The sequence below is a fragment of the Bubalus bubalis genome, chromosome 4 (assembly GCF_019923935.1).
Source record: "Bubalus bubalis isolate 160015118507 breed Murrah chromosome 4, NDDB_SH_1, whole genome shotgun sequence".
Taxonomy (NCBI): domain Eukaryota; kingdom Metazoa; phylum Chordata; class Mammalia; order Artiodactyla; family Bovidae; genus Bubalus; species Bubalus bubalis.
Genome location: NC_059160.1, coordinates 51,380,285 through 51,407,572, shown reverse-complemented (window position 1 = coordinate 51,407,572; position 27,288 = coordinate 51,380,285). Strand labels below are relative to the sequence as shown.

General features: G+C 43.9%; 1 protein-coding gene across 6 annotated transcripts in view; it reads right to left on the bottom strand.

Moving 5' to 3' along the window:
• APPL2 (adaptor protein, phosphotyrosine interacting with PH domain and leucine zipper 2) overlaps nucleotides 1-27,288 on the bottom strand; it is a 52,598-nt gene that overhangs the window by 3,257 nt on the left and 22,053 nt on the right. For all 6 annotated transcript variants that reach the window (XM_006056600.4, XM_006056597.4, XM_025283593.3 and 3 more), the window contains 15 exons: nucleotides 24,567-24,654; nucleotides 21,991-22,032; nucleotides 21,817-21,875; nucleotides 20,700-20,846; nucleotides 17,352-17,434; nucleotides 13,965-14,123; nucleotides 12,369-12,557; nucleotides 10,858-10,900; nucleotides 10,712-10,768; nucleotides 10,523-10,611; nucleotides 6,468-6,626; nucleotides 6,260-6,312; nucleotides 4,508-4,682; nucleotides 544-580; nucleotides 18-158 (listed from right to left, as the gene is read on the bottom strand). In XM_006056600.4, coding sequence (XP_006056662.1) covers nucleotides 18-158; nucleotides 544-580; nucleotides 4,508-4,682; nucleotides 6,260-6,312; nucleotides 6,468-6,626; nucleotides 10,523-10,611; nucleotides 10,712-10,768; nucleotides 10,858-10,900; nucleotides 12,369-12,557; nucleotides 13,965-14,123; nucleotides 17,352-17,434; nucleotides 20,700-20,846; nucleotides 21,817-21,875; nucleotides 21,991-22,032; nucleotides 24,567-24,654 — 1,521 coding nt within the window. The remainder of the gene's footprint in view (nucleotides 1-17; nucleotides 159-543; nucleotides 581-4,507; nucleotides 4,683-6,259; nucleotides 6,313-6,467; nucleotides 6,627-10,522; nucleotides 10,612-10,711; nucleotides 10,769-10,857; nucleotides 10,901-12,368; nucleotides 12,558-13,964; nucleotides 14,124-17,351; nucleotides 17,435-20,699; nucleotides 20,847-21,816; nucleotides 21,876-21,990; nucleotides 22,033-24,566; nucleotides 24,655-27,288) is intronic.

Here is a 27,288-nt window from a genome sequence, read left to right as displayed (position 1 = left end):
GAAGAAAATAACAAGACCTTTTCGCCTTCTGAGTTGCTTTCAAAAACATATGTGCTCAGAGACTCTCCGCCTGTGGATTCAGGCAAGCGGACCACAAAGCCAACCAGTCTCTTGTTTTCTTGATGAGCAGCAAACTGGGTGACACTGGTGAGTTCAAACTAGAAAAAAACAGGAATAGACCATTATTATGCAACAAACGAATTAGGGTCCTTGGCGGCTCAGAGGTTTAAGCGTCTGCCTGCAATGCGGAAGACCTGGGTTTGATCCCTGGGTCGGGAAGATCCCCTGGAGAAGGAAATGGCAACCCACTCCAGTATTGCCTGGAGAATCCCATGGACGGAGGAGCCTGGTGGGCTACAGTCCACGGGGTCGCAAAGAGTCAGACACGACTGAGCGACTTCACTTTGACTTTCCATAAAAACAGTGCACACTACTGGTGACGTTGGATCTGGCAAGTAAGTTTTTTTAAGTGCACACTGTTTCCGGTGACTACAAAGGTGAGTTAGAGTAATCACTACAGTCAGCATGCAGCAGGGTACTTACATTGGCCCTTGTTACTTGAGTCTGGGGATCTATCAACCTGAAATTTTAAGAGATTCATTATATCACAAATGTTGGATAAAATTATATTCTTAGATGAGTTTGTAGAACTTCAGAAGGAAACCACACAAAACTTTAAATATGCAAACATTTTCATATGTTTTTGTCTGGTTGAGGGCAAGGTGAGAGCACACCATGGGACCATCCAAAGGGAGCGAGTGCCCTGGTTTCTGCCTTGACCGAACCTGTGCAGTTAAACCTCAGGGCATCTTTAATGGACGATGATGGCAAATAGTGGATTTCACAGTATTTTAGTGCTTATCCGAAGAGGCAGCATTATAATTCTCCAGAAAAATTAACATGGATGGATAATACTCTGCAGCCGCCGCCTCAGAAATTCCTATCAGCCTGTTTCTCTTAAAGTACCAGAACCATATACTTCTCAGTTTTAACAAGTTTTCTCAAAAACATGGGGGAGAGGTGAGAACAGTTAAGGGATTTAACAGAACTGTTCCCTAACAGAACTATTCCCAGATTTAACCAAACTGTCAGTCTGGGTGTAGGAGGAGTAACTTTAGGAAGGTATTCTAGATACTCTCTTAAAAGGATTTTAAGCATCATCCATGTCTGAGAAAACTACCTTAAGAGAATTTACTGTTGTTTTATAGATACAAATTTCTACTTTCTAAAACATAGTATTGTGTATATAAGTTATTACTGATGTGCTGTTTGATAAGTGAAAGTGAAATATCTATTTGCTTTGTTAAAAGATGGTTATAATTCTATTTATATGGAATGTCCAGAATAGGAAAATCGGTTAAAACAGATTAGTGGCTAGGACTGAGCAGGTTGCAGGGGAAAGGGAGTGACTGCTAATGGGTGTGAGTTTTTTGGGGGGGATGATGAAAATGTCCTAAAATTGGGTGACAGTTGTGCAAATATGTACATACTAAAAAACACTGCAAATAGGTAAATTATACAGTATGTTAAATTATATTTCAACAAAGCTGTCTCCCACCCCATGGTAACAATTTGAAAAATATACACTTATATTTGTTAAAGCACAATATTTATCATCAGAGGGCTCAAGACTAAATTCCTGGATACTGTATCTTATGCAAGTCACCCTGACTTCTCTCATCTGCTTTGTAAAACTGGGATAAGAACCTCCGTAAACTTCAAAGAGGCGGTTAACAAAATGGGCGTGGAATTTTAAGCTACAAAGCTAAATATGTTTTCATTAGTCAGTATGAATTTAATGATTTTTAAAATATACATTATAAGCAATTTCCCTCAAGTTGGGATAACCAAAGTATTTTGTAAAAGTTTTCTATAAATGGAAATTTAAAACTTATAGTTTACTGTGTATAACAGGTAACCTGTATTTGCTTTTAAAGATCTGATTTTCTGTGTGACTTCCAAAAACATACGAATCCTCATGTAAGGATGTGTGTGTATGTAGTGGTAAAATACACCTAACATCAAATTCACCATTCTTGATATTTAACACATCACAGGATTGAACAAGCATCACCACTATCGAGTTCAACAACAGCTTCATCACCTCAGAGGGAAATTCTGCATCCGTTAGACCAGTCACTTCCCATTCTCCTTTCTTCTCAGCTTTTGGCAGTTCTCACTAATCTTTGTCTCTGTAGATTTGCCTATTCTGGGTATTTCATATAAATGATCATACAATATTGTGGCTTTTTTTGTGTCTGTCTTTCAATTAGTATAATGTTTTCAAGGTTCATCTGTATTGTAGTATATACTACATACTACATATGTAGTATGTAGTATATACTTTATTCCTTTTTTTAAAATTTATTTTTAATTGGAGGATAATTGCTTACAATATTGTATTAGTTTCTGCCATACATCAGCGTGAATCAGCCATAAGTATACATACGTCCCCTCCCTCGTGAACCTCCATTCCTTTTTAAGGCTTAGTAGTATCCCACTGTACATATATACCACATTTTGTTTATATATTCATCTTTTGATGGACATTGAATTATTTCTCTACCTTTTGGCTATTGTGTATAGTACTCTTATATGAACACTTGTTTTAAATTCTTTTGGCTATCAACCCAGGAATGGAATTCTATGTTTAAGTTACAAAGGAACTGCAAATTATTTCCCACAGTGGCTGAACCATCTTACATGCCCACCAGCAATGGGTTCCAGTTGCTTCACATCCTTGCTTACACCTGCTATTTTCTCTTTTTTTAAAATCTATAGTCGTCCTGGTGGGTTATGAAGTGGTTCTGGATATGATTTACATGTTAGTTACTAATGACACAAGCATATTTTCATGTGCTTTTGGCCAATTATCTGTCTTTGGAGGGATAGATAGTCCTTTGTCCATTTTTAAATTGAGTTTTTCCTTTGTTCATTTGTGAGAGTTCTGTGTATTAGATAAAGGATTTGAAAATGTTTTCTCCCATTCTGTGTTGTCTTTGCATTTTTTTTTGGATCGTGTTCTTTGATGCACTATGTTTTTTTCCAGTGCTTTTACATAAATTTAATCTTTTTGGTGGTGATTATAAGAACAATGAGCTAATGCCTATGAAAGGTCCAGGGCATATTTGGAGAAAAGCTTTAAATAAATGTAAGTTTTTATTCATAAGAACCTCATTCTCGAAGCAGGGCACTCAAACCCAGTGCTCTGGGACAACCCAGAGGGGTGGTGGGGGAGGGTGGGGAGGGGGGTTCAGGATGGGGGACACATGTACACCCGTGGCTGTATGGCAAAAACTACCCCAATATTGTAAAGTAAATAGCCTCCAATTAAAATGAATGAGTTTTTAAAAAAAACCCTCATTCTTAGTAGGTTTGTAACACATGAAAAGGACTGATTTTAATAAATGGAAGAAACTATATTCTGATTTTTGCCAAAGTACTGGTTAACTTTTTTTGAAACTTAACATTTATTTATTGAGCCCTTTCTATGTGCCAGTCATGGCTGTAAATGTTTTACATGCATTAACTCATTTATTCCTCATGACAACACTATGTGGAGTGGATAGTGGAAAAAATAAAATGTTTTCATTTTATAACTGAAGAAACCGAGGCACAAAGGTTAAGTAACTTGCTCAAGTTCAAACAACTAATAAATGCCAGAGTCAGGAATAAGGCTCTAAAGCAGTGCTGCTGTCCCATAGAAATTTAATGTAAGCCTTCTTATATGTAACTCAAAAATTTCTAGCAGCTGCATCAAAAAAAAAAGTGAAAGCAAGTGAAATTAATATACTATAATAGATTAAAAATATTACCAGCTAGACATGTTACTAACATAACAATTACTTTGCTTTCTCCTTGAGGTGGGTATGATAGTATGAGAGCTTAAATATTGGCATGTGTTGTACACTTCTCAGTTCACATGAGTTAGGTTTCAGATGTTCCATGTAGCTGCAGTATGGACAGTGCAGGTCTTAATAAAACCTGTGCCAACCACAGCTTGATCACTGTTTGCCATCATTCATACAGCTCTTATTACTTGAAACCCCAAATCATGTAGTTGATATGGCTTGACTTCTTTATTTTCAGCCCAAGAAATATTAACCAGATTTTCCTTGTGGTGGTCTAGTTATGTCAGGCAGGCTCATGGTCTGTTTTCACAGTTTTTAAATTTTTATTACACAGTACTCTGAGGTGAAAGAGAAAAAACAAAACCCCTTTCATTTGCAAGCTCAGAGAGAGAGTAACACTCAAATGACCGCATCTTTATGCACAGTGGGGTAGGATTCACTCACCTCTAAAAATACCAGCTTTTGTCTTTAAGGACACTTCTTTTAGCCAGTGTATCTTAAGAAATTGAAATGTATTATAAAAAGCAAAGCAGAAACATGAATAGTGTCTTCACTTAATCCAATCAAACAAGTATTCTGTGAACATTCTAGATGATTAGACGTAACTTAACAGGGAATTAGAAGCTGTAAGAAAGTCCGAAAATGAAAGAGCGTACCTCAGAGTCTGACTGGTGACCATCAGATGGGATTCTGTCATCCGGAAGATGTTATGAATAGCCCGAGCAGCCAATACTTGTCTCATTGCTTCGTAAATGACTTCTGTAGTGTTGTCTGTTTTGACTGCCATTGATCCCAAAAACCGAACTATAAACATCTGCTGCAAAAGAGAATCTGCAAGAGAGCATTTTCTGCTCAGGATCCTGTTCACTTCCTGCCTGCTGACCCATGTGCTGGTCTGAGGACAGGCCAACTTCAGGTTTTCCTTGCTTTCTGAAGGGCTTTCTAAAGCCAAAACTTCTCAATACTCTGATTATGTAAACCACAAACCGCCAAAGCTCTGAATCTTCTATTGTCTATTATTTTGTCTGTTTGGAACTATTCATTAGACTAGAAAAGCACCTTTTTCTTCATCTATAAAACGAAACCAGATGAATGTCCTTCTAGCACTTAAACTCTAGGTGACCACATGTAAGAGAAAGTGTATCATCTTACCTTTTCTCCGAAAATGAGTTTTTCCAGATAATAGAACATTCATTCATTACTTTGGCCTGCTGATAAAATCCTCTTATAGAAGAAAATGTATTTGAAGAAAGTAAGACCTGATGTTGGATCTCACTCAATTTATGCACATCATTTATTACTGAAAGGCAGTGAGGACATTCCATAAACTCTGGGAGGTCTCAAACTCTTAACTTATTTGATGCTAATGAGCTTACAGTATTTGCTTCTTGATAATGACACACAACCTGACAAACAGTAACAGCAATCACAGCTGGAAAATCATGAAGGTTTGAAAGATCTTTTTTTTCCTGTAAGAACAATAGTTCTCCTTTCCACCGTTTGAAAGTAAGAAGCCTACATTTTCTTCACTTGTCTTCCCTATTAGTATTCTAGCCCCTAAAAAATAACTGAATGGTGAAAAAACAAATTAGGAAAATATAACTGACATGTTACATAAATGGTTACTCCCATATGAAGATAGTTTTTACAAGTTTGATGTTTTCCGTATAGACCGGTAACAAATAGTGTGGATTGTGGAAAGTCAGCTAGAGGGTCAGATCTGAGGCACAGCCTATTTTTCATTTTTCTGCCTAAAGCTATGAGGAATGCCTCCTCACAAGTCCTACTTTTAAATTTAAGTAAGTGGCACTTCATTCTAATGACATTCTGTGGCTTCAGTCAGGAAGCTGTGTTACAAGGCCTTGCCAACACTTCTAAACTGTCCCAGCTGGGAGCTGCAGCTCTGTGGGGCAGCAGGTTAGCTCTATCGGGTATGTTCTTATGCACCTTACAAGAATGTAAATCAGACAACAATCTGAATTATAACGAATTAAATACCTTTTATTTCCCCCCCCCATTTTTCATGTCATCTTCAAATTTAAGAATGAGTTGTTTTTGAAATAGCATATTTATGACTCATCTGGATTTTATCCTCTTGGAGTCTGTTTTGCAGTAATGTGATAGCAGATTTAGATTTGGCAACATTGCTCTGCAGGAGCTACAAAAAGGTTATGGATGTGGCTAAATGGTACGATGCTTGCAGAAGATCTTGCACCCCTCAGTTTTTATGCTAGACCTGTTCTAACGGCATTGTGTCCTAGTGAGTTTTCACACACAACATCTGTGGGTCATAATTTCAATTCATAGTTCAAGTCAAAGCTTTTTGGAACATGACTTCACATCTTACTTCAAGGGCCCTGATTATTCTGTGCTGGGCAAAGAAAAAGCACACAGAACAAGCCACTTACCTTCTGCTTCTGGAAATGTCGCATCCTCAGTTTCACCAAAGGGGTTGGTACGCCTAGGGGGACAGCCAGAGTCAAAACAATCCCAAGGGCTTCAGTTCAAAGAACGCTTAACACCTGAACTCGATGCCAGAAGGGGACGGTCTCTGGGGGTGGGGGGCGGGAGGGGAACGACATTCTCCCAGAAATAACCCCCCTTATTAGCCCATACCTGCCGCCTCTGTTCTGATCAAGGAATTCTGTAGCGGGAAGTACAATGTCAAACTGAATAGGTGTTCCAGGTGCAATCAGTTGTTCAGCTTCAGGTATAATGACTGTTGCTTTCGGAACTATCTTGTCATTTTCCATCTCTGAACTTTTCACGTTCTGGCTGGAGTACAAAGTTGGAAAAAAATTCTTTTACACCTTTTGACCTTAAGTTTTTACAATCAAATGAATACATGTCGAGTGCCTATGTGACTTTTACAGGTAGATAAGGGAGAAGATCTAACTTACTCTACCAATAAATCTTTTAAGATATCATTCACATCCGTGGTTAAAATTCCTCAGATATTCCCATTACCTACAGCTGGTTCTGTGCATGACATTCCACATGATGCTAGACTGCTTCGTCTATTACCTATTAATTTCCTGTATCTTTCTCTCTTTAAGAGAGGTTTTTGAGGGCAGGAGCTGTAGCTAAATCATATCACTTGGTACACAGCAGGCACTCACAATTGTTTGCTGAATGAACACTACATTTTGACCTAGCAGTCAACCACCTGGCTCTCCTTCTCCTGAAAGCCTCCCTCTCCCCGCCCTCTGTGCCCTCCGCTGTGCTCCTCCTGCCAACTCTGCCTCAGTTCCACTGCTCACCCACTCTCTCCCGCACTGCAAACATCAGCTCAGATTGCCCTCTAGCCACCAGGCCTTGCAAGCCAGCCTGACCCTCTCCCTCCTCTGCAGTCCTGCGTTTCTTCTCAGGAAGTCAGGAGGACAGTCTTGGACCTCCATGTGCCTCCGGGGCTTAGCACTGGACCCACACATGCTGTTTGGGGATTGTGGCCAGAACAGTACAGCACTGTCTGAACAGTGATTCACCCTGTCTGTTCTCTTCCCAGTGTCAGCATGCTGTAATTTAACCTTTCATATGTTTATAATCTTTTCTCCCCAGCTAGAGTGTAAATGCCTGTGAGGGGCAAAGAATGTAAAAGTATTTTGATTTCTTACATTATTTGAACCAAAAGAAGACTCTCAGTATCTTTCCATTCATTTGATATTTTGTGTATCAGTATTTCAAATTTCTCAAGTGTGTCAATAACTTAATATGTTGTAAGGAACTATTTTATAGCATCATCTGACAAATGAGCACAATGAATGGAAAGTGGACAGAGAAACAATAGACAGAATAGCAGATGATCAGTACAAGGAGAGACACTTAGTTTAACCTCCACTGTTAACAGAAGAGGAATCCACGGCCTCTAGAGAAGCTGATGATGCTGACTGTACTCGGTCATCTGGTGGGTGAGCTAGGTTAGGAACTGAGTCCCACAGTGTCACACTGCCTTAGTAACCAGAATGACAGAATTGAACCTGCTATTCAGCGCAGTCTTTAAGAGGGGAGTGTGATACAAGTGACTCACTGGAGGAAGGTGCCAGTCTGACTTCCTTCACAATCTGTCCCTGTCTCCCTCCTTCCCAAGCTCATCTCCCCTCTGGCCTCCCTTGGCTGACCATCATCTAGTTACACTGATATCCTTTCAGTTCCCAAAAGACACCAAGCTCTTCTCTGCCATTCAGCCTCCACAGCTGATGTCGGGAATGCAGTATGTCTGGCGCTCTGCAAGACAGGCTACTTCTCATCTCTTCTCAGTTTAAATACTATCTCCCCAGACAGCCCCTAAATTGGTCTCCTCTTTATTCTTTATGACAGCATTCTTATCTTTACCATAACAGTGCTTTCCTGTATTTCAACTAATTCACCTTTTGCCTGTCTTTCCCTACAAGTCTGTAAGTTTCATGCTCTAGCTCATTGCCTTGCCACATACTGGACATTTAACAAGCGTGTGTTGAACAACAGGATAAATGAATAAATATTAGATACAAGTAACTGCAGAACGAGTGAAGGCCACACATGAGATTTGCTTGGAAGTGAACAGCAATTTGTCTCCAAGAACACAGTTTCTCTGCTTCATTCCCTCACTGTCATCAAAACCTTTATCCTTAATGAGTTGACCCTAAGAGAGTACCCCGCCCCTCCACTGCTCAGAGACCACATTGCAGCTGTGTGTCACCCTTCCAATCTCTGGGCAGATTCAGCCAGCTGGCTACAGTCATTTTTTTCTAGGGATTCTTCTATGGGGTCCTTTCTAAGAATGTGGTGTACATATTCTAGAACAGAAGAGAAAAATCAGTTACTAAATCTGAGCTGCAAACTTTTTTGAGAAAGCCAGTCACACCTAATTACTAACACTAACTGAACTTTGGCACTCCAGAAAGAGCATTCTAAGAGTGGGAAGAGGTGGTCTCGGAGGTGGTCTAATTCATCTCACGTCAGAGTTGGGACAAAGGCCTGGAGTGTTGATGGCTCAGGGACACCTGTGTTCAGAGCAGAGCTGTTGTGAGACCACATCTCCTAACGCCAGCAAGTGCATGTTCTCCACTCTGTCCCCCTCAGACTCGCATGGCTTTACAAAGAGACGACAGACACTGACCCAATCCGAGGCTCAGAGAGGAGCCCCACTGGCTGGATCTGTATTTCCGTTTCCATTCATAAAGTGCTTTCCCTTAAAGCTGCATTTGATAAGCATGCTGCTGCTGCTGCTAAGTCACTTCAGTCGTGTCCAACTCTGTGTGACCCCATAGACGGCAGCCCACCAGGCTCCCCCGTCCCTGGGATTCTCCAGGCAAGAACACTGGAGTGGGTTGCCATTTCCTTCTCCAGTGCATGAAAGTGAAAAGTGAAAGTGAAGTCAGTCAGTTGTGTCCGACCCTCAGCAACTCCATGGACTGCAGCCTTCCAGGCTCCTCTCTCCTCCATCCATGGGATTTTCCAGGCAAGAGTACTGGAGTGGGGTGCCATCTGATAAACACGCTACTTGTGTGTAAACTGGTATCCTTAAATTAGGGCACTGGAGTGTTCTCAAGACTTGTTGCTGCTTCCTCATTTTTGTTTCCTTGGCTCAAGTTCTCCTCACAGGACATCCCATGGGGCCTTCTGCCCTTCTCTTCTCCCACCCCACCCACTCTCTCCTAGGGTCACCAAGCAGTCTTCCCACGCCGTTCCGACTGCCTCCCCACTTCTCAAAGCCTGCAGTCCTCCGCTGCCATTCTTTCACAGTTGGACTCAACCTGTCTTCTGTTTTATCTCATGCTCTTCCTCCTCACATCCCCGTGTTGGGTGTGTGAACACTGGCTCCACAGTGCACAGCACTGAGACCCTGGGAAGTTACTTAACCACTCTGAGCTTTCTGACAACTTTCTTCTGGAATCACTGGACAGTATCTGTAAAACACGTAACGGGGTTCTTCCTACCGTGCCATTGGGGTGCCTGATACACTCATGATTTAACTCACCCTTCGATACCACGCTTTAATCAGCTTAACAGATAAATCAACCAATGGAAAATCCCATTTAGATAAAGGATGGCATTCCTAGAATAAACCCTAATGCAGCATTCAAAATAAGAGGATAGCTGTCCATGTGAAAATGCTCACTATAAATGACAACAGCAAGTATAGGAAGGGAAGACAACCAACGTATTCAAACAGACAATAATAATTGATGGAAGAGTGTGGAGTTAAAGCAACAATTATAAAAAAAGTAAAAATATGAAAAATATGTATGTAAAACAAATGCACATATGAAAGTACCACTGTACGTGCTGATAAGGCCTGCAGCTGTAACATGGACACACAAAAGGTGATTTTTTTTTTAAATTATTTTTAAAATTTTTGTTTTGGTTCCATAACTACTGATACTGATACAAATGTGGGGAGAACTCCTGACTAGCAGACACTCAATGCACATCCTATTTGCTCAGGCTGAAGCGGCATGGACCCCGGGAAGGATGCTGATGTTGAAAGCTGACAGCTTTGAATCCTGGCTTGGCCCCCCATCTGTGGTGTGACCCTGAGCAAAGTGTTTACCCTTTCCTGGTCAGAGTTACTGTTTCTGTAGTACAGGGCTGAACTGGCAGGTCTGGAAGGATGAAATTTCTAGTACATGTGAAATTCCTAAACAAAGTTTGGCTCCACAAAAGCTACTTTTCTTTTGTCCTTTAGTTACCTGGGGCATGGACTTTCTTGTTTTTTTGCAAAGCTTGTAATTGGAGTCACTGCTTGGAGAGCCGTCTGATTCAACTTGATGGCGACTGCCTAAAAATCCACAGGAAGACACACTCAGGTCCAGGAGGTGGACGCTTATCTTTCACACTAAGAAAAGTGCTGAGATGCAGGTGGGGTGGCTATGAATTACCTCTGGGTTGTCAGTCAGGTATATCTGTCTGGAGATGTTGTTTATTGCACATATCCACTGCAGAGAACATTAAAAAAAAAAAAAACCTGCTGAATCCCAAAGTCATCCATCATACTACAACAGAATGAAACAAACGAAATCTTTACCTCTTCATTTTCCTTTCTGCTTTCTGCCTGGAGGATTATTCCCCTGAAATAAAGTACATCTGAGTAAGTGCTCCCCAGATCTCTGTGACTGGGACATACTTCCCTCCCCTGGGCCTCAGGTTTCCCATATCTACAGTGAGCAGGCTGGACTCAGACCTGCTAGCCCAAGGTCATGATTCTGCAGCATGGACCATCTTGTGGCCCTGCGTAGATGATCCAAGGTGGCCAAAACTGTGGCCTACCACTCCTCCAGCCACACCCAAAGAAGAACCCGCAGCCATTCCACGCCTTCCTAAGAACTGAATCTCTGCATGCCATGGACTGGGAGTAAGACACAAGTAATACTGCCCTACTTCCACAAAGGCATCGCTCCTGAAGGGACTCCACACCTGCCAGTTCCTGTGTTACTCATCCCATCTCTGGGAGCTGGGAAACATGGATCATATCCCTATTTCTTATCTCAGGGAAGTGAAGCCCAGAGGAATTTCATAACTGCCTGGGACTGTGACTAGAATCCAGTATCTCCATTCCCAAGTCATTTCCCAACACCCAGGGAGGAAGGATGATGTCTAAATATGCTCTGCCATTCTGGGAAAAGAGATGGTCTACACCATACAACACTGCCCCTTCCCCTGAGAATCTCAGCTCAGAAGCCCAGTGGAGAAAGGAAAGGTAAGCAGAGCAGCTCTGAGCACAGGGCCACTCCTCCCCACAAGCAGGTGAAGCCTAGAATACTTCACGGGGCTCTGGACTCTGAAGCAGTTTCAGACCACTGCTCCAAGTGAGAGGGGATCCTGCTCAGACAGGGTCTACTGTGATGATATGAGGCTGTCACTGTGTAAGTGTGTGGTCACTTCTGGGCCCAAGGTGCACAGCAGTATGTGGGGACAGCGTGTTAATGAAATGACGCTGCTGCAGCCGAACGTCCTGCTCACATCAGCTGTGTCAGCTGGAGGAGTGGACTCCTCAGACAGGCACCCACTTTCCCCTTTAGCTGTGCAGCCAACCCCCATGATGCGGACACAAAGGCTTGTCTAGTAACAGGAAGAGCCTGGCACCACCCCTCTCTCTGAGTCTCTACTGATCAACAGCTCCTTCCACTGCTCTCTACACATGTAGGTCACCCCTTCTCCAAAGCCACATACAAATCCTCCCTGTGACTTCTTTTTTTAGGCTGTGTGGCATGCAGGATCTTAGTTCCCTGAACATGGATCCAACCTGCACCCCCAGCAGTGTTAAGCATGAAGTCTTTTTTTTTTTTAAAAGCATGAAGTCTTAACCACTGGACCTCCAGGTAAGTCTCCTCCCTGGGACTTCTTATAAAAGGCAGGCTGGACTCCATATGGTCTTGTGTCCTTGCTTAAAGAGAACATAAAACCACCGTCTGGGAAGGTCGACATCATCCAGAGTGGGGCCTCCCCCAAGGAGGGCCAGCACACAGAGTGAGCTAGGAGGCCCTCGCAGAGGCGGACTCCCTGCCCGTTCCTCCCACATAAACCCGTGTGGCCTACGCTTTTCCATTGGGAGTGGTGATCTGGAAGCAGTATCGTCGGTCCTCACAGTCCACTGCCATCACCGAGCAGTTGTCCAGGTCCTGGATCAGGCCCCCGGCCACGGCGCCCCTTGGCTGGCACATGAGATTCCCGCCTTGGGTGAAGAAGTAGAGTCTCTCCCAGGTGGTTGAGACCAGCCCTGTTTTACTGTGAGAATTGAATTGTGAAAAGCCCATGAGCGCTAGGAAGCATGAATGGCACCTCAAGAGTCTTGCTGCCTTTTTATGGGTATTGGTAGTGTTTCAGAAACGATGGGTTTCTTGACATTAAAGTAAAAGTGCTTTGAAAAGAATTCAAGTGCAAAGACTAGCAGGGGAGGGACAGTGCAGCCTGAATGAGTGGGGAGATGACAGGCTCTGCTGGTCCCAGGGCCAGCTCCAGGATGTGGGTGGGGATGCCACTGCAGCCAGACTTTGCTTCTCAACCCAGTGTCAGCCATCGGACACTGAAAACCTGGAAGACTACTTCTCTTAAGACTCAGAGCTGAACTGCTCGAAATCTAGTTACAGAGTTACCAGGGTCACCTCAGCCCACAGCACATACCACAGAATCCTGGGCGCTTTTTATCAGACCGGGTTTTGTTTCAGCTTAGATGTTATTCTTGCTTTGTGGGCTGTTTACAAGAGAAAAATCCAGTTCCTGGCCAGTAACACCAGAACCTTGTGGAATGTTCTGTACAGAACTAAAGGAGATATGTGGCCTGTGATCTTGACAAGCTTTCTGGACTTTCGAAGAGCTCTACCCTGGAAGGAAAGCAGCTGGCAATTCCTCTTTATACCCCCTCCATTTGGGGGGCATCGAATGTATTTGCTTCATTCAGTGTACGGAGTGTGACTATGCATGGGGCACTAGGTTTCCTGCCTCAATAATTACAATTTCCAAAAATGGGAACAGCTAACACTGGAGTGCTTATACCTGCTAGGAAATTACCTCAGTTCATCTTTGTAACAATTTTAGGATGTAGGTTCAATTTTCAGCTCTATTTGACAAATGAAGTGACCAGGGGCCCAGCCAAGCCAGGGCGTCTGACCAGTGGGAGTTCACCACTGCACGTGCTCTGCTCTTAGGCTCAGGTAAACCTGAGTGTCTCGATCATTTGACATGGGCAACTGGAAGACCTGAAGGTTAAATGTGAGATTCAGTCTACAGAAATCTAGACGACTCTGAAAAGTTCCTGGCCCTCAAGACCTGTCCTCAGTGCTGGGTCACTGGCACACTGCTCTCACCCACTGGGGGTCTGGGGAAGGGTCTCAGTGGTCTAAGACGATGACCAGTAAGAGCAGTCTACTTACAAATGGCCCTGGTGAGCAGGAAGGGGTGGCCTGTGGTGTCCTGGAGTCCATGTACTGGGTTCTTACATGACTGTTTCAAGCCCATCTCTCAGTGCAGTTTGGGAGCTGGCCCAGGTCCTCTGTCCCAAGCAGGAGGGGCGCCTGGTGGGAGCTCTTCCCCACCCTCACACCTCCCCTGCCTTTGATGGGGCACGTAACAGGTGCTCTTCAGCCACTGCTAGGGAATACAGATTTCAGATGGGGGCGGGCAGAGCACTCTTACTTTCTAAGATTAAGGTAACCGGCCTTCTGGATGAGGTTCCTGTTGATCTGGGGCGCAGCCACATCGAAGTCTGGGGTGTAAACAGCTTCATCAAGAGAAAGTAATTCTTGCTGGGATGCCCTCATCTTCTCTGCTTCCACTTCTAGTTCCACCTGGATGCTTGAGACAGAAGGTGTCAGGTCAGTCACTTGTCACAGCAGATGGCGGAGCCTCCCCATGGCTTCCTACCTCACACAGGATACAAAAGGCTCCACCTGAGGCCCTGAAAGCTGAAGACCACAGGGACTCCAGTCTGTGTTACTCAAAGTGTTAACAGGACTGCTGTTTTCAAACAGAGCATAACTGAATAGCACTGGGTGAGGCCCGAATCCAGGTAAGCAGTTACTCTGCTGACACAGTGGTGTCCAGGCTCAGAACTACCAGTGCGAGTTTGAGAAGGCAAGCCAACCTCAGGAGCCACAGGTGCTAGCAGCTGTGGAAGTGCCGGAGAGGCAAGAGGGAGACGGCTGTCATTCATGCACCCACCTACCCACTATCTAGGCAGGAGTGGAGATGGCCACTGGAGACTGGAAAGCAACTAGAGTGCAAACACAAAGGCAACCGATGATTTTCCCTTGGGTGACAGCTACTCAACTGTCCAGAGATGGCCGGACATGGCACGGGCTGGCGGGCCGTAGTTTGCCCATGGTCTGGCTTTCATTTCCTTGTGCCCTGAAGTGTGGAAAACCTGGAAGCTTTACCTTGAAACAAGCAGCTGCCCTTTCTCCTCGATAAGGTGAGGCCCCAACAGCTACCACACCCAGTGAGGACAGCCTGGGTTATAAAGTCTTAAACACAATCTGCCAGGATGGTCCTTCCACCCAAGAAAACAAACTCTAGAGGCACTGTTCCACTTCCCCGCTGCGGTAAGGAGACAGGACTGAACTCCAGTGTTGATTTCAGAAGGAAGCCTGGGGGCCAATGAGTCCAGGGTTTTAGAGTGAGCTCCTCAGCATTTCCTTTCAAAGGCGTTCTGCAGGTGAGTGAGCTCGGGCTTGGTCATTCCATGTTCTCCTCTTAGAGGTTCAGTGTCTACTGGCTGGGTCTTGTTTAATGTTTCCCTGATACAAGCAGTCAGTCTGAGTTAATTTTGGCTGTTTAGACATTTGAATGGAATGCCTGGGGCTCCACCAATGAACCTCATTAGTTTAACCTGCCTGTCACTGCCAAGGCTGAGACAAAGAAATGAGAAAAAAAAAAATTAAGCGGTAAGGATGTAGAAAGAGGAAGCCAAACATATACAGAACCTTGTAGGCTCATCAGCTTTTGTGAGAAGCCTCTGACGATCTCATGAAAGGTAAGCATGCTTTCCCCCAGGAAAGCCCTCATGTGAACCAACACAACATCGTGCACACAACTGCAGGGAGCTTTTAGTAACTGTCCCCTCCCCTCCCCGACCCATGTGGACTCAGGCTCAAAAACTCTGAGCTAAAACAGGAACTCAGGAACAGGGTAGAAAAGTCACCATCTTCAAATGTTCCCTTCATAGTTTTTTTTTTTTTTTTTTTTACAAAATCATGTTTTATTTAATTAAAAAGTGTGTGTGAGAAGGAATCAATAAAAAAGGCTGAAGTGTTATCACTTGGAGTAGGATTAAAAGCAAAGCCCCTGGCACCAGGGGTGGTTTGAAATACCACCCATGTGGGTTCAGGCTGGGTTCTGAATCCTCTCACAACTGGATGGGAGGCCAGGCATCCATCTCCTGGGGAAGCGCTGCAGAGCCCAGGGCCGCCACGAGACACCGTTCCCTCGGCCTCTCAGGTGGGCTGGCTGCTGACATATGGCAGTGCAACATAGGCTGGCGGGGGGGGGGGGCAGCAGTATTCATCTACTCACCAGAAGAAAACTTAAGGGATAGGAAAATGATAATTCTTAACTGAATGCTTTCACTGTTTGAACCAGGAGGTTCCGGGGCTCCCGGGTTCAGCTGGGAACCCCACCTGCTGCCTCTGTCGCAAAATGCCTCGTCAGGCAGCAGAAGTGCAACTCATAAAAGTAGACCCAGCCCTCAGGAGCAGGCTGTGTGGCCAGGGCCCAGTCACGAGACTGTGGGAACAGCTGGTGCCCTGGTGACAGTTCAGAGAGACGCCGACAAGGAGAGAGGACGCGAGCACTGCAGCGTGCCGGAAACAGGCACAAACGTCCTGCCCTCCGTTAATATAAAAATCTAGTCTACGAGAAAACCCTGAAGCACAAGTAGTTCTCGCAGACACAGAAAACCGTGGGATTCTGAGAGTCAAGGCAGGATGAGAGAGGCGGCGAGAGATAAGGGAGAGAGCGTTTTGCAGTGACAAGTTAATGGGCTCCCTATTTTCACTTTTTCCTGACACTCCCAGGGGTTCACAATCACATTACAAGGCAGGAAATTGAATTCAGATTTCACAAACTGCTTTCTAGCATAATTATAAATTTAACGTGCATCAGCAATCAGAGGAAAAAAACAGTTTAGGGACTTTTACGAAGGAATATATGCTTTCCTAAACCACAACTCTCCCCGTGTTGCCCAAATAAATTCTACTCCTTGGCCTTTTAAAGATACTTTGAAAGGCACATCCTCAAGAAAATGAACAACACTCATTTTTCCACACAAAATAAGATCCTCTACTTATATTTCTATTTTGTACACTGACTTATCAGTTATACATCTATATATACAGAGACAACATTTCTATATTCCAGGAATCGTGAGGAGTGCTCAAGGAACCGCACGTCTGTGCTGTTAATGAAATGAGCCTGGCGTTGGCGGTGCCTGGGCGCCTTCCATGAGTTCACTAGCGGGGACACTGATGACAGGAAGCAGGGAGACTCAGAGCAGCCGGAGCCTCAATTAAACGTGGGTAGGACAGTCTGCATTTGCAAGGCTGAGCTGCAGTTTGTTAAATGAATTTTAAAAAGGCTTAATGTCTTATATATCTATTTGTCATTCACAAATGATGCTGAGTTTCCTGAAAAGCTGCAGCACTTCTGGCTGATAACTCCGTTAGCTCTCAAAGAAAAAAGCAAGCCACTCTTCTAAACTGGACTCATAGGCTTATAACGTGAAGATCTTAAGAAGAGGAACTTGGACTTAATGGGAAAGCACCCTTGTGGACATTTTAATTTTTGTTTAGAATTTGTAGTAGATAGGACTCTGGCTCCATACAAGTCAAGAACTGCAGAAATCATGGCTTTCCAAGCACACTACTCACAAAGAGCACAGCGAAGAGATGGGTGCCGTCTCTGAGCATTTATGGAGTGGAGGCGGTCAGGGCAGGGGGCTCTGTGGGGCCCTCCCCTCACCTTGCAGAGAGACTGACTCAGGAGAAAAGATAAAAGGCAAAGGAGAGTCAAACCAGAGCACAGCATTACCTTTGAACCATGTCTGCGACAGAGGATAAGAAGCCGTCCATACTCTGCGAAAACATCTCTGCTCCCTTCTTAAAAAAGTTAATCTGAAAGATACAATTGACATTCTGAAAACTGTCTGGGGAAGGTGATTGACAAAACTCATGAAATGTGAGCTTGACGGCACCAGGGTGGTTGACACTAGTGGGCCCTCCTGCCAGCAGCACTGGCTGCCTTCCAGCTGAGCCCCACCTCACCAGCCGAGAGTTACTCCCACAGCCCTCGGTGCGTCGGGAGAGGGAGAGGGGTGGAGCCTGCTAACTCGCTGAAAGGCTGTGAAGACCAGAGGTAGTATAAGTGCTTGGTACATACCCCCTCATCAATAACTCCTACTGATAATTATGTAGATATTATCATCTGCCTTTTTCCTGTGTGAATTTAGAGTCAACTCTTCAGGGCCAGTACTAGGTCTTATTCACCTTTGAGTCTCCAGCAGCTAACACGGTGACATGCACAGCACCAGCAAGCAGCAGAGAAGCAGTGTGCAGCTCTCAGTGAAGGGAAGGCCACACTGACTGCCTCTTCTCACTGAGCCACGTGTGGCTAAGAACACAGGCCGGACAGACAGTGACCTGGCTGCCAGCTTGCAGAAGGAAAATGGGGCTGAAGATCCTTAAAAGGCCCTTTCAGCTCTGACATCAACTTAAAGGGGATCGTGCAGGAGAAGGACACAGCAGGGCTGTGGCATTGCGTAGGTGCTGGACACTGGGGGCGGGGCCCTCCTGCTCCCCAACATTCTGATCTGGAAGCAGGTCTTGCCCAGGTAGTGGGCATGGAAATCAACCTTTCACCTCTAAGAGGCTAGGAGGTGTCATTGATACAGTTCTGACATCCTCACGCCTGGCCCCCCAGACACCCAGGGGAGGCACATACACCAGTGTTCTTAGTTCTCATGGTACAGAAACACAGTGCTTGGGGTATTCCTAATGCAAGGAATACCTGCAGGGAGATGCCCTGGCTCTGTGGCTTTGGACCCATACAGAGATCAACACTGTAAATGCCACTCTGAGTCCCAGAAATGTTAAACATCAAAGTCTGTTTAATGAGCATTCTGCATTTCTGAGGACACAGCACGAAGGTGGCTTTTCCTCTGCTTCCCCGCCCCGAACTCCTTGGAATTGATACTCTAAGTCCATATCTCAGCTCCTCTACTATTCTGTAAACACCAAGGGTAGAGGCTCATGCAGTCCTTTAAACAACCTGATGGAAGGAAGGCATTCACCACCGGCTTATACAACCACATGATGTACGACTCACCCTGTAAATACAACTTTTTTATGTTCTCATGTACCTGTACACAGATTACAAAACCTCAATCTGTGGGCAGGCATCAAGATTGAATCATGGCTTAATTGGAAACCTGTTTATTGAGGGCCAGAGAAGGAAAAACTGGAGTCAAACCACCTTCACTAAAGGGGGTGGTGCTGAGAAGTCTTATTGGTGCAACATCATCCAAAGACCTCAGTCCGTGGCCCTCTGTGAACAGAAGTACTGTGGTCACATGACCATCAGCTACCAAAGCAGATGCTCCGTGGGCAGTGGGTACAGAGGGCTTATGAGGCAGGAGGACAGCGAATGCTTCAGAATCATCCAAAGATTCACGGTGTCAGACAACAACCTCGTTTACAGGAAGGAACTATACTTTTTATCAGAATTTAAGAGTCTGCAGGGTGAGACTTTCATCCAGCCTTCTGTCTTGAAATCTGCATACTTTTCATATAAAAAATGAAACATGCCATCCTCCGTCCTCAAAAACGATACTGCCACCACCCAGCAAGGATGGTGTGCTCTGCTCTGCCTTCCGAGGTGCAGGGCTACACCAGCACTACTGCGCCTGTGTCGTCTTCCCCTCCGCGGCCAGGGTGGGAGGCCGTGAAAGCCAGTGAAACCAGTCAGTATCAAACCCAGCCTTCAGGCCTTGTGAGGACCCTCCTCTGACCAACCCAGCTCCCCAGACACTGACCCATCAGGCCCGGAGCTGTTCATCTTTCTGAGATGCTGAGTCCAGGTCCTTCCCTGACTCGGGGCCTCTAACTGAGAAGGAATTACTGCTCCAAAGGCAAGAACTGCTAATCAAGGAGGTCAGATGTAAGAAGAGGTATTAGTGAGAGAGAGCAAGGGAGTACTGGCATTCTCTAACAATGCCAGGACAAGGGCAGGGGCAGAGGGGCAGTATTGAGCAGAAGAGGGGAAGGCAGCAGAGTGTGAGTGCGTATACACGAGTAGACACACGTGCCCCTTCCGAGGAAGCTGGGCAGTGCCCAAGGATTTGCTGAGGACTGGAGCCCACAGCTGGACAGCGCTAATGTTTGGTTTAATCTAGCTTTACTCAGCTGACACACCGATTATATTGCTCTAGTTAAATATTACCTCTGAAGACATAAGCGGACCTTACTGTCCCACCACTAAACAATGTAACAAACATACTGAGAAGAAAGCTGAGCTTAAATGTTTGAAGGTTCTCTCTTATTCTCTTTTTGAATGAAACGGATATTTAATTTTTTGGAAATATATGTATTTTTAAAATGTATTTTAAAAATGATAGGTGCTCACATGTGCGGTTTTTTTAAAGTTGCTTTTTTTCTTCTCAACGTTTTGCTTCTTCACATTCCCTTTTGTCCCTAGAAGGTTAACTGAGAAGATTCCCAGGTATGTTTTTCACGTGCCCAAGTGAGGTGTTGGAGCCAAGCTAAGTGGGGCAAACGCAGAGTAGGAGTGGAGTGTGAGGGATGGTGTCCCAGGTCAAGGCCCCATCCTGAAACTGTAGCCTCCCTGCAGACAGTGTTCAGTAGCCCGTGAAATGGGGGGAAGAAGCTGGATCAGAATTCTACAGAAACTTCATCAAGCAGTGGCAACGTTTCCCCATGCCCCAGAAGCCAAGGTGCTGGCAATAACCTCAGCAAGGTTATCTTGTGAAAAGAGCCTTTCCCACACAGAATACAAAGGAACATGCGGAGTCCTGGTTGCAGGCCCAGTTCCACCAATCTGGGAGTCAGAGGCTTCTCAGAAAATTGGACCAGGCCTAGCTTTCGTTGGAATCAGACACAAAGGCCATGCTGGCTCCCCCCCACGGGAGTCCTGGGAATGGGCCATTGTTTCCTACACATGCAGCCTAACAAGCCTAGCTACTGAGGACCCAGCCCCTCTGGAAGCTCTCCAGTGCTGCATCTAGTAGCCTCCAGGAAGGCTGTGCATCTGTGTTTCTTTCTTTGATGATGCTTCCATGTCTCCTAGGGGCTTCGTCAGCAGAACACCACGCTGTTCTCCACAGCTGGTCAGGTCTGAGGCCTCAGGGCAGGGGGACAGCCCTACCTGTCCATGGGCAAAGCCCAGCATGGGCTCCATCATAGCCACGCGCTTCCTGTACTGCAGCGCATTGAGGGCACAGTAGTACTGAAGGGAGGAAAGGTGCTGTTTTCGCCGGGCTGCGGCCACCTCCTTCACAATTTCAGCCTTCACCTGGTTAAGAGGGGAGAGGAAAACCAGTGGCAAGCTGTCCAAAGCAAGCGGCAATTTTGTATGAGCTGGCAACTTCAAAACATGTTTGTTTATTCATTAGAGCAATATTTGTGACAAAAAACCTAAGGTTCTCCCTCAAGTTTTTAAAAAGTCAAATTAAAAATACCAAAATTAATGGCATCTCAGTGTTTGTGAGGGTGAAGACAAGACTTTCTGCTGGCAGCACTACAAAGAACTACAGTCCTTTAGGAAAATGATATGGCAGCATGCACTCACAGCCACAAACATTCTGCTGCACTCGCAAGACTGTATTCCCGGTAAATCATGGAACGGGAGTAAAAGTTATATATCTGAAAATATTCGATATTCTCTATGTATGTGTGTGTGTGTGTTAGTCATTTAGTTGTGTCCAACTCTTTGTGACCCCATGGACTTGGCCCGCCAGGCTCCTCTGTCCATGGGATTCTCCAGGCAAGAATACTGGAGTGGGTTGCCATTTCCTTCTCCAGGGGATCTTCTTGACCCAGGGATTGAACCCGGGTCTCCTGCACTGCAGACAGATTCTTTACCATCTGAGCTATAGGGAAGTCCCTGATATTCTCTATAGCAGCTAAGAAGCTAAAAAGCATGAGTTAAAGAATCAGAGTCTATATCCAGGGCAAGGAGATCAAGTGCCTGAGTATATATGAATCAGATAATCATATGAGGTATCAAGCTTAAGTTAGAATCATTACATGATTATCATTTTACAATGGTTCCAAGTTCATGTTTAATAAACCAGTTTGAAAAGCTAGAACCGAGAAGCAGAAGTCTACTTAAGAGATTCAGAATAAATATTTTTAAAAATCCATGTGTAGGAAAAAAAAAAATTCATCAGGACACCCTCAATGCCACAAATTCATAACAGGAAAACATAAAAGAAGCTTAAATAAATGAAGTGAAAAATAACATGGAAGGCAGGTTTTCTTACCTTTTCATTCTCCTTTTTTTTAGGAAGCCTACTATATTTTGCCATTGAGAGGTCATGCTCTAAAAATAAACAGATATTTTAGCACCCAGGTGGGTTGAAAGGCAAGACATTCATTCAGCATCTCTACCCACAGGCAAACTAAACCCTCATACCAAGACCAGAGAAGATGCTTACCGCTGCTGGCAAGTCCGAAAAGATCCTTTAAAGTGCTTACTTCTGAATAAGAGAAAAGAAACATCTTAAAACAAAGAAAAAGTATGCCAACCCAGAGCTCTGTGCTTTCCCAGGAAAATAAAGACATGTACATGGAAGGGGAAAGTCTTCACCAGCACTCCCAGGTCCTGGTGACTGAGGATGCTTGCTTTAATGAAAAACTTCTGAAGTCATCTAGTATACTGTACTTGCAACAAGCCAACACCAATAAATATTACCCCATGTAGGTGCCACACACATCATGTATAAAGACGGCTTAACAAAGTCAATGTTACAGAGCAATGACCATCCAAGGTTAAAAACTTAAAAGCACAGAGATATTTAAAAGGAAGTGACACTTTCTACAATTCTAAAATAATCCATTTTTACTTTATCAACAGAGAAAAGCATTTTCACATTTTGTATGTTGTTTTTTTGTCTCAAAACTGCTTCCAGCTTATAAATTTCTCTTCACATTTTTGTTATTCTTTCTAATATGGGGGCTACTTTCTGCCTTTCTATTCTTTAATTTTTCTTTCTTTCTCATCTTTTACTTCCCATTGGAGCAGTTTTAGAGTTTTTTCCTTATCAATTTTAAATCACCTGCTTAAAAACTCTTGTATTATCTTCATTCAGATTATGTACTTATACTGGTGGGTAAGCAGGCTTCCCAGATAGTTCAGTGCTAAGGAACCCCTCTGCCAATGCAGGAGACCCAGGTTCAATCCCTTGACTGGGAAGATCCCTGGAGGAGGAAATGGCAACCCACTCCAGTATTCTTGCCTGGGAAATCCCGTGGACAGAGGAGCCTGGTGGGCTACAGTCCATGGGGTCACTAAAGAGTTGGTATGACCCAAAGTAAACCCTTCAAATTTCTGTCTTGGTGTCATCAGAAAAGGATAACAACTTTTTTCATGAATACTAAGAGACTTCTCTTTTCACTACTACTGGATACTTTTATTCTCTTATAAAAAAAAAAAAATCATCCTGGTAAATAATGCTACTCCACAAGTTGAGCCCTCTGGACTAACAAGGGCCACGTCATCAAGGCTGCAGGGCATTCTCAAGCTGAGGTTCCCACCAACAAACCTGAGAAACATCAGTCTGACCATATAAGTCAGCGGGGATTCTTCTGTCTCCAAAAGACTTAAGAGTTCGTTTTTTAAATGACACCCCTACATGTTTCTAATATTTTCATTTAGAGAAAATCTTCTTTTAAAACGCACTCAATGAAGTTTTCAGTTACCACTGGATAAACAGCACAGGACAGGACTGTATTTAGGTCTGGGATTTACATGTGATTATAGATGAGCAACACTAAAAAACATAAAAAAGTCTGCTCAATCGAGATTTCTCTTCATACAAGCTGACATATTATGTATTATTTTTTATTTATCAAGTGTTACTGCTTCCAAACTGCCCTTGGGTGGAGTTTATGCCACTTCTGCCGTTTCTCTGGTAGGCCTCACAGGGGATCTCAAAGTGAGGGGGAAGAAAGCTTCATGTTTAAGATTTGGCCTTCCATGAATGGCATTTTTTCTGCCTAAAAAGAAAACTTTAAGGTGCTGTATTTTTAAAGAGGAAGTACTATCCTGAACAACAGATTTTTCAGTACTCAGGTTCAGACTTTCTGTTCTGCAATTTTTTATATTGGTGTTGTAGAAAATATAATTCTTTACTCTCTGAGCAATGAATATTTTCAATGAAATAAAAATGGACAAAAGGACTAGAAAATCCACATTCCCAAAAGTAATATCAATTAAGTTTTTTCAAGATTATGGTATATTTATTTTTTCACTACCTTCATTTCAAATGATATAAAATTATTCTAAAGTTTTATTTTAGTTGAAGAACCAAAATTAACCCAAAAGAGCAACTAGGCTCTCTGAACTAGTCACAGGTACTCCCTCCCACTAAATGTGAGCTCCACTGCTGTTCACAGCTATATCCCAGAATCGAGCATGGATACCGCATGGTCCCCACTTTGACCTTTCCTCCTGAAGCTTCCCACTTACATTCCAAAGTATTCATGGCTCCACAAGAACAGCATGCCTTTACAAATGCCCCCAACAAGAGTCTGGGCAAACTCCGGGAGATAGTGAAGGACACGGAAGCCTGGCATGCTGCAGTCCATGGGGTCACAAACATTGGACATGACTTAGCAACTGATCAACAACTAGCTGTAATATGAGCCTTGTTAACTCTGTCTACTTGGTAAACATTTATTTATCAAAACTCAGCTCAGAGATCTTCTTCTCTAGGAAGCCTTCCTTGGCACCCTACCCTCAAACGGGTAATAACGCCTTTCTGTGTGCTGTTTCTGTTCCCTGTACAGCTCTATCAAGCTGCCCTCGTCACATTACAATTGTTTCCAACTCTGTTTTCTTATTAGCCTTTGACTTCCTTTAGGTGAGCCAAGAACACTATGAGGATTTAATAAAAGCTGAAAAAGAGGGTACTTCTCAATGATCCACACACTTAAAGAAACAGTTGCAGAGAAAAAATAAATACTTAATTAATATTCTGAAAGTATATGGCATTGAACTCAGATACTTTACCTGTAAGATCCTTTTCTCGAAATTGTATAATTGGTAGAACCATTGTGTCTGCCAACTGTTTAGCCAGCTCTGTATGGAGAACATTAAGCTGAAAGAAAGAGAAATCTATTGAAGAAAATTATACCTACTATTTCTGACATTGTCTTATTTCACTGAGCGATCACACTGAATACTTCCATATGGTTAAACAGCCCAGTTAGACTTCTTAGCAAATAAATTAGCCTTCATAAAGCAGTAAATGACATAGACTAAGAGGTATTAAAAACTAAAGGCAAGGTTCTAACTGACCAGTGCACCGTTTAAGTTTGCTAAAGGAATTTCTGATTGGAGAAGGAAATGGCCACCCACTCCAGTGTTCTTGCCTGGAGAATCCCAGGGACGGGGGAGCCTGGTGGGCTGCCGTCTATGGGGTCGCACAGAGTCGGACACGACTGAAGCGACTTAGCAGCAGCAGCAGCAAAGGAATTTCTGAGCCCATGGTTATTGTTTGCTTACTGTGCAAATTCTGGCTCTGTGTTCTGGATGTGAGCCACGTGCACCTAGAGAAGGAGAACGCTCTGATGTGTGGGCAGTAAGGTGAGTACTCTGCCAGGCCTCTGCGTGCGCGTGCGCGTGCTCTCTCAGACGGGGCTGAGGTCATACCTTAAAGACTGGCCTGCTGGGAACCTACCTACCCTGCAAGTGTAGGCACTGGGGACCTGGGAATTGCCATGGAGAGAGAAAGCTCCCTGCAGAGACAACCCAGCCAGATTGCAGACCTTTCCAGGAGCAAGAAGGCTATATTCAGATATGCTCCTCCTCGCCACATAATTTTAACAGCTCTTGATTCTTTCCTCTCTTCCATCTCAAGGCCTTACTAAATCCTGCCCTTGTAAAGGGTCTAGGAGAAATAAAAATCATCACCACCAGCACTAACACTTTGGAGCCCCTCGTGCACCACTTTGTGTGCCCGCTTTCTGTGCTTTTATATCACTTAGTTCCCATCTACTCTGTCAGATGGGTATTATTTATTATCCTCAGTTTTATAGGTGGGCAAATAAATCTCTAAATCTAGAGAGCAAATAAGTGGAACAGCTAGGATGTTAATCCCTGGCTACTGGGATCTAAAATTCACGCTCTTCTCAAAACATTGTCTGGGATACAGTTTGTCTTTCACGCTCACAAAGTGGCCAAAACATTTAACGTGTGGTAGTTGGTAATGAACAGTGGAAGGCCCAGACTTCCAGATACTATGAGGATGCTCTGAGATTCCTGTTGGGTGTATAAGGAGAAATCACCCAGCGACTGTTTTTTGGGGTAAATGTTAGGTGAAGTTTCTTTCAGCACCGATCAAAGTCACATGCCCGCATCCCCCTTTTGCACACAGATCTCCCAACAGATCTGGTCCTTCAGGGTGGTGCTTGCAGAGGCTGCTCTGACAAGATTAAAAACTGGCCTAAGGTCAACCATCTGTCAGGCAAGGGAGCAGCTGGCCAGTCAATGTTCCCCTTATCTTTCAATCAAGCCAAAGAATCGCAGTTGTTTTTTTTTCTCCCTGTGGAGGAACACATGAAGACAGCCATACCAAAAAATGCATTAGCATAGAATGTGTTAACTACTTTTCCTGAATAACTGCAATAAGAAATGTACCTTTTTTTTTTTTTAAAACAGTTAATTAGACGAATTCAATGAACTGGCTCTGCATCGAATGCTCTAATTATTTAATTTAATCTTTATAACAGCTTGGTTAAGTGGACTATCCTGCTTCTGTCATTTACAGATGAAAAAACCAAAACGCAGAGAGGTTAAATGGTTTTCTTTCTAAAGGTTATATACCTCAGGAATGGCAAATTTCTGAACTATTCATTTTCTTCCTAATTTCTTCTTAAGGATCAAGGGATCTGTGTCACCAACTCTTTACTCTGGGGCTTTGGGAGGTAAGGGATAATCACTTCCAAACACACCACCTCTGCTGTGCAAAGAGCACAGACCATCTCTTGGCACTTTAGTATCATCACACAGAAAATGGGCATCACAGCATGTTCCCTGCATGACTCTTGTGAGGATAAAACAATAACGTGAATAAGTAACACTCAGAGCAGAGGGCCTGACACACACTGGGCAATGCAATCAATAATGTCAAAAATTCCCTGTCTCAGATGCACTAAAAATAAGTAATCTAGAAACCTTGCTTTTGGTGAAATCATCAAGGATAAAAATCTCTATATGCCTATAACATCAAAGATCTGAATCCAACACATCCTATTAAATATGTGACACAAATCTTTACTTTTAGTTGGATTTTTCAATTTCTGAGTCAAATTACTTCTTTTGAAAAATTGTCAACCTGATATAGACCCAGGTAGAGAAAACTACCTCAAAAGTTACTCTCCACTTCCCACCTGAGCTAACTGCTTTCACTGGCTTAAGTCTTGACATCAAGAGGCTTGTGTGAAAAGTCCCAGTGCTAAGTTCCCAGAAGGCTATGACACTGCCTATAAAAATCACACCTCCAAGCTGCCATCCTTTTGGAATGATCATTCCCCACTGAAAGAATCATCACTGGCCAATAAGTTCATGAAAAGATGCTCAACATCACTAACAGTTAGAGAGATGCAAATGAAAACTATAATGAGGTATAATAAATGCTGGAGAGGGTGTGGAGAAAAGAGAAGGCTCCTATACTGGTGGTGGAAATGTAAACCAGTGCAGCTACTATGGAAATCACACAGCATCACTTATA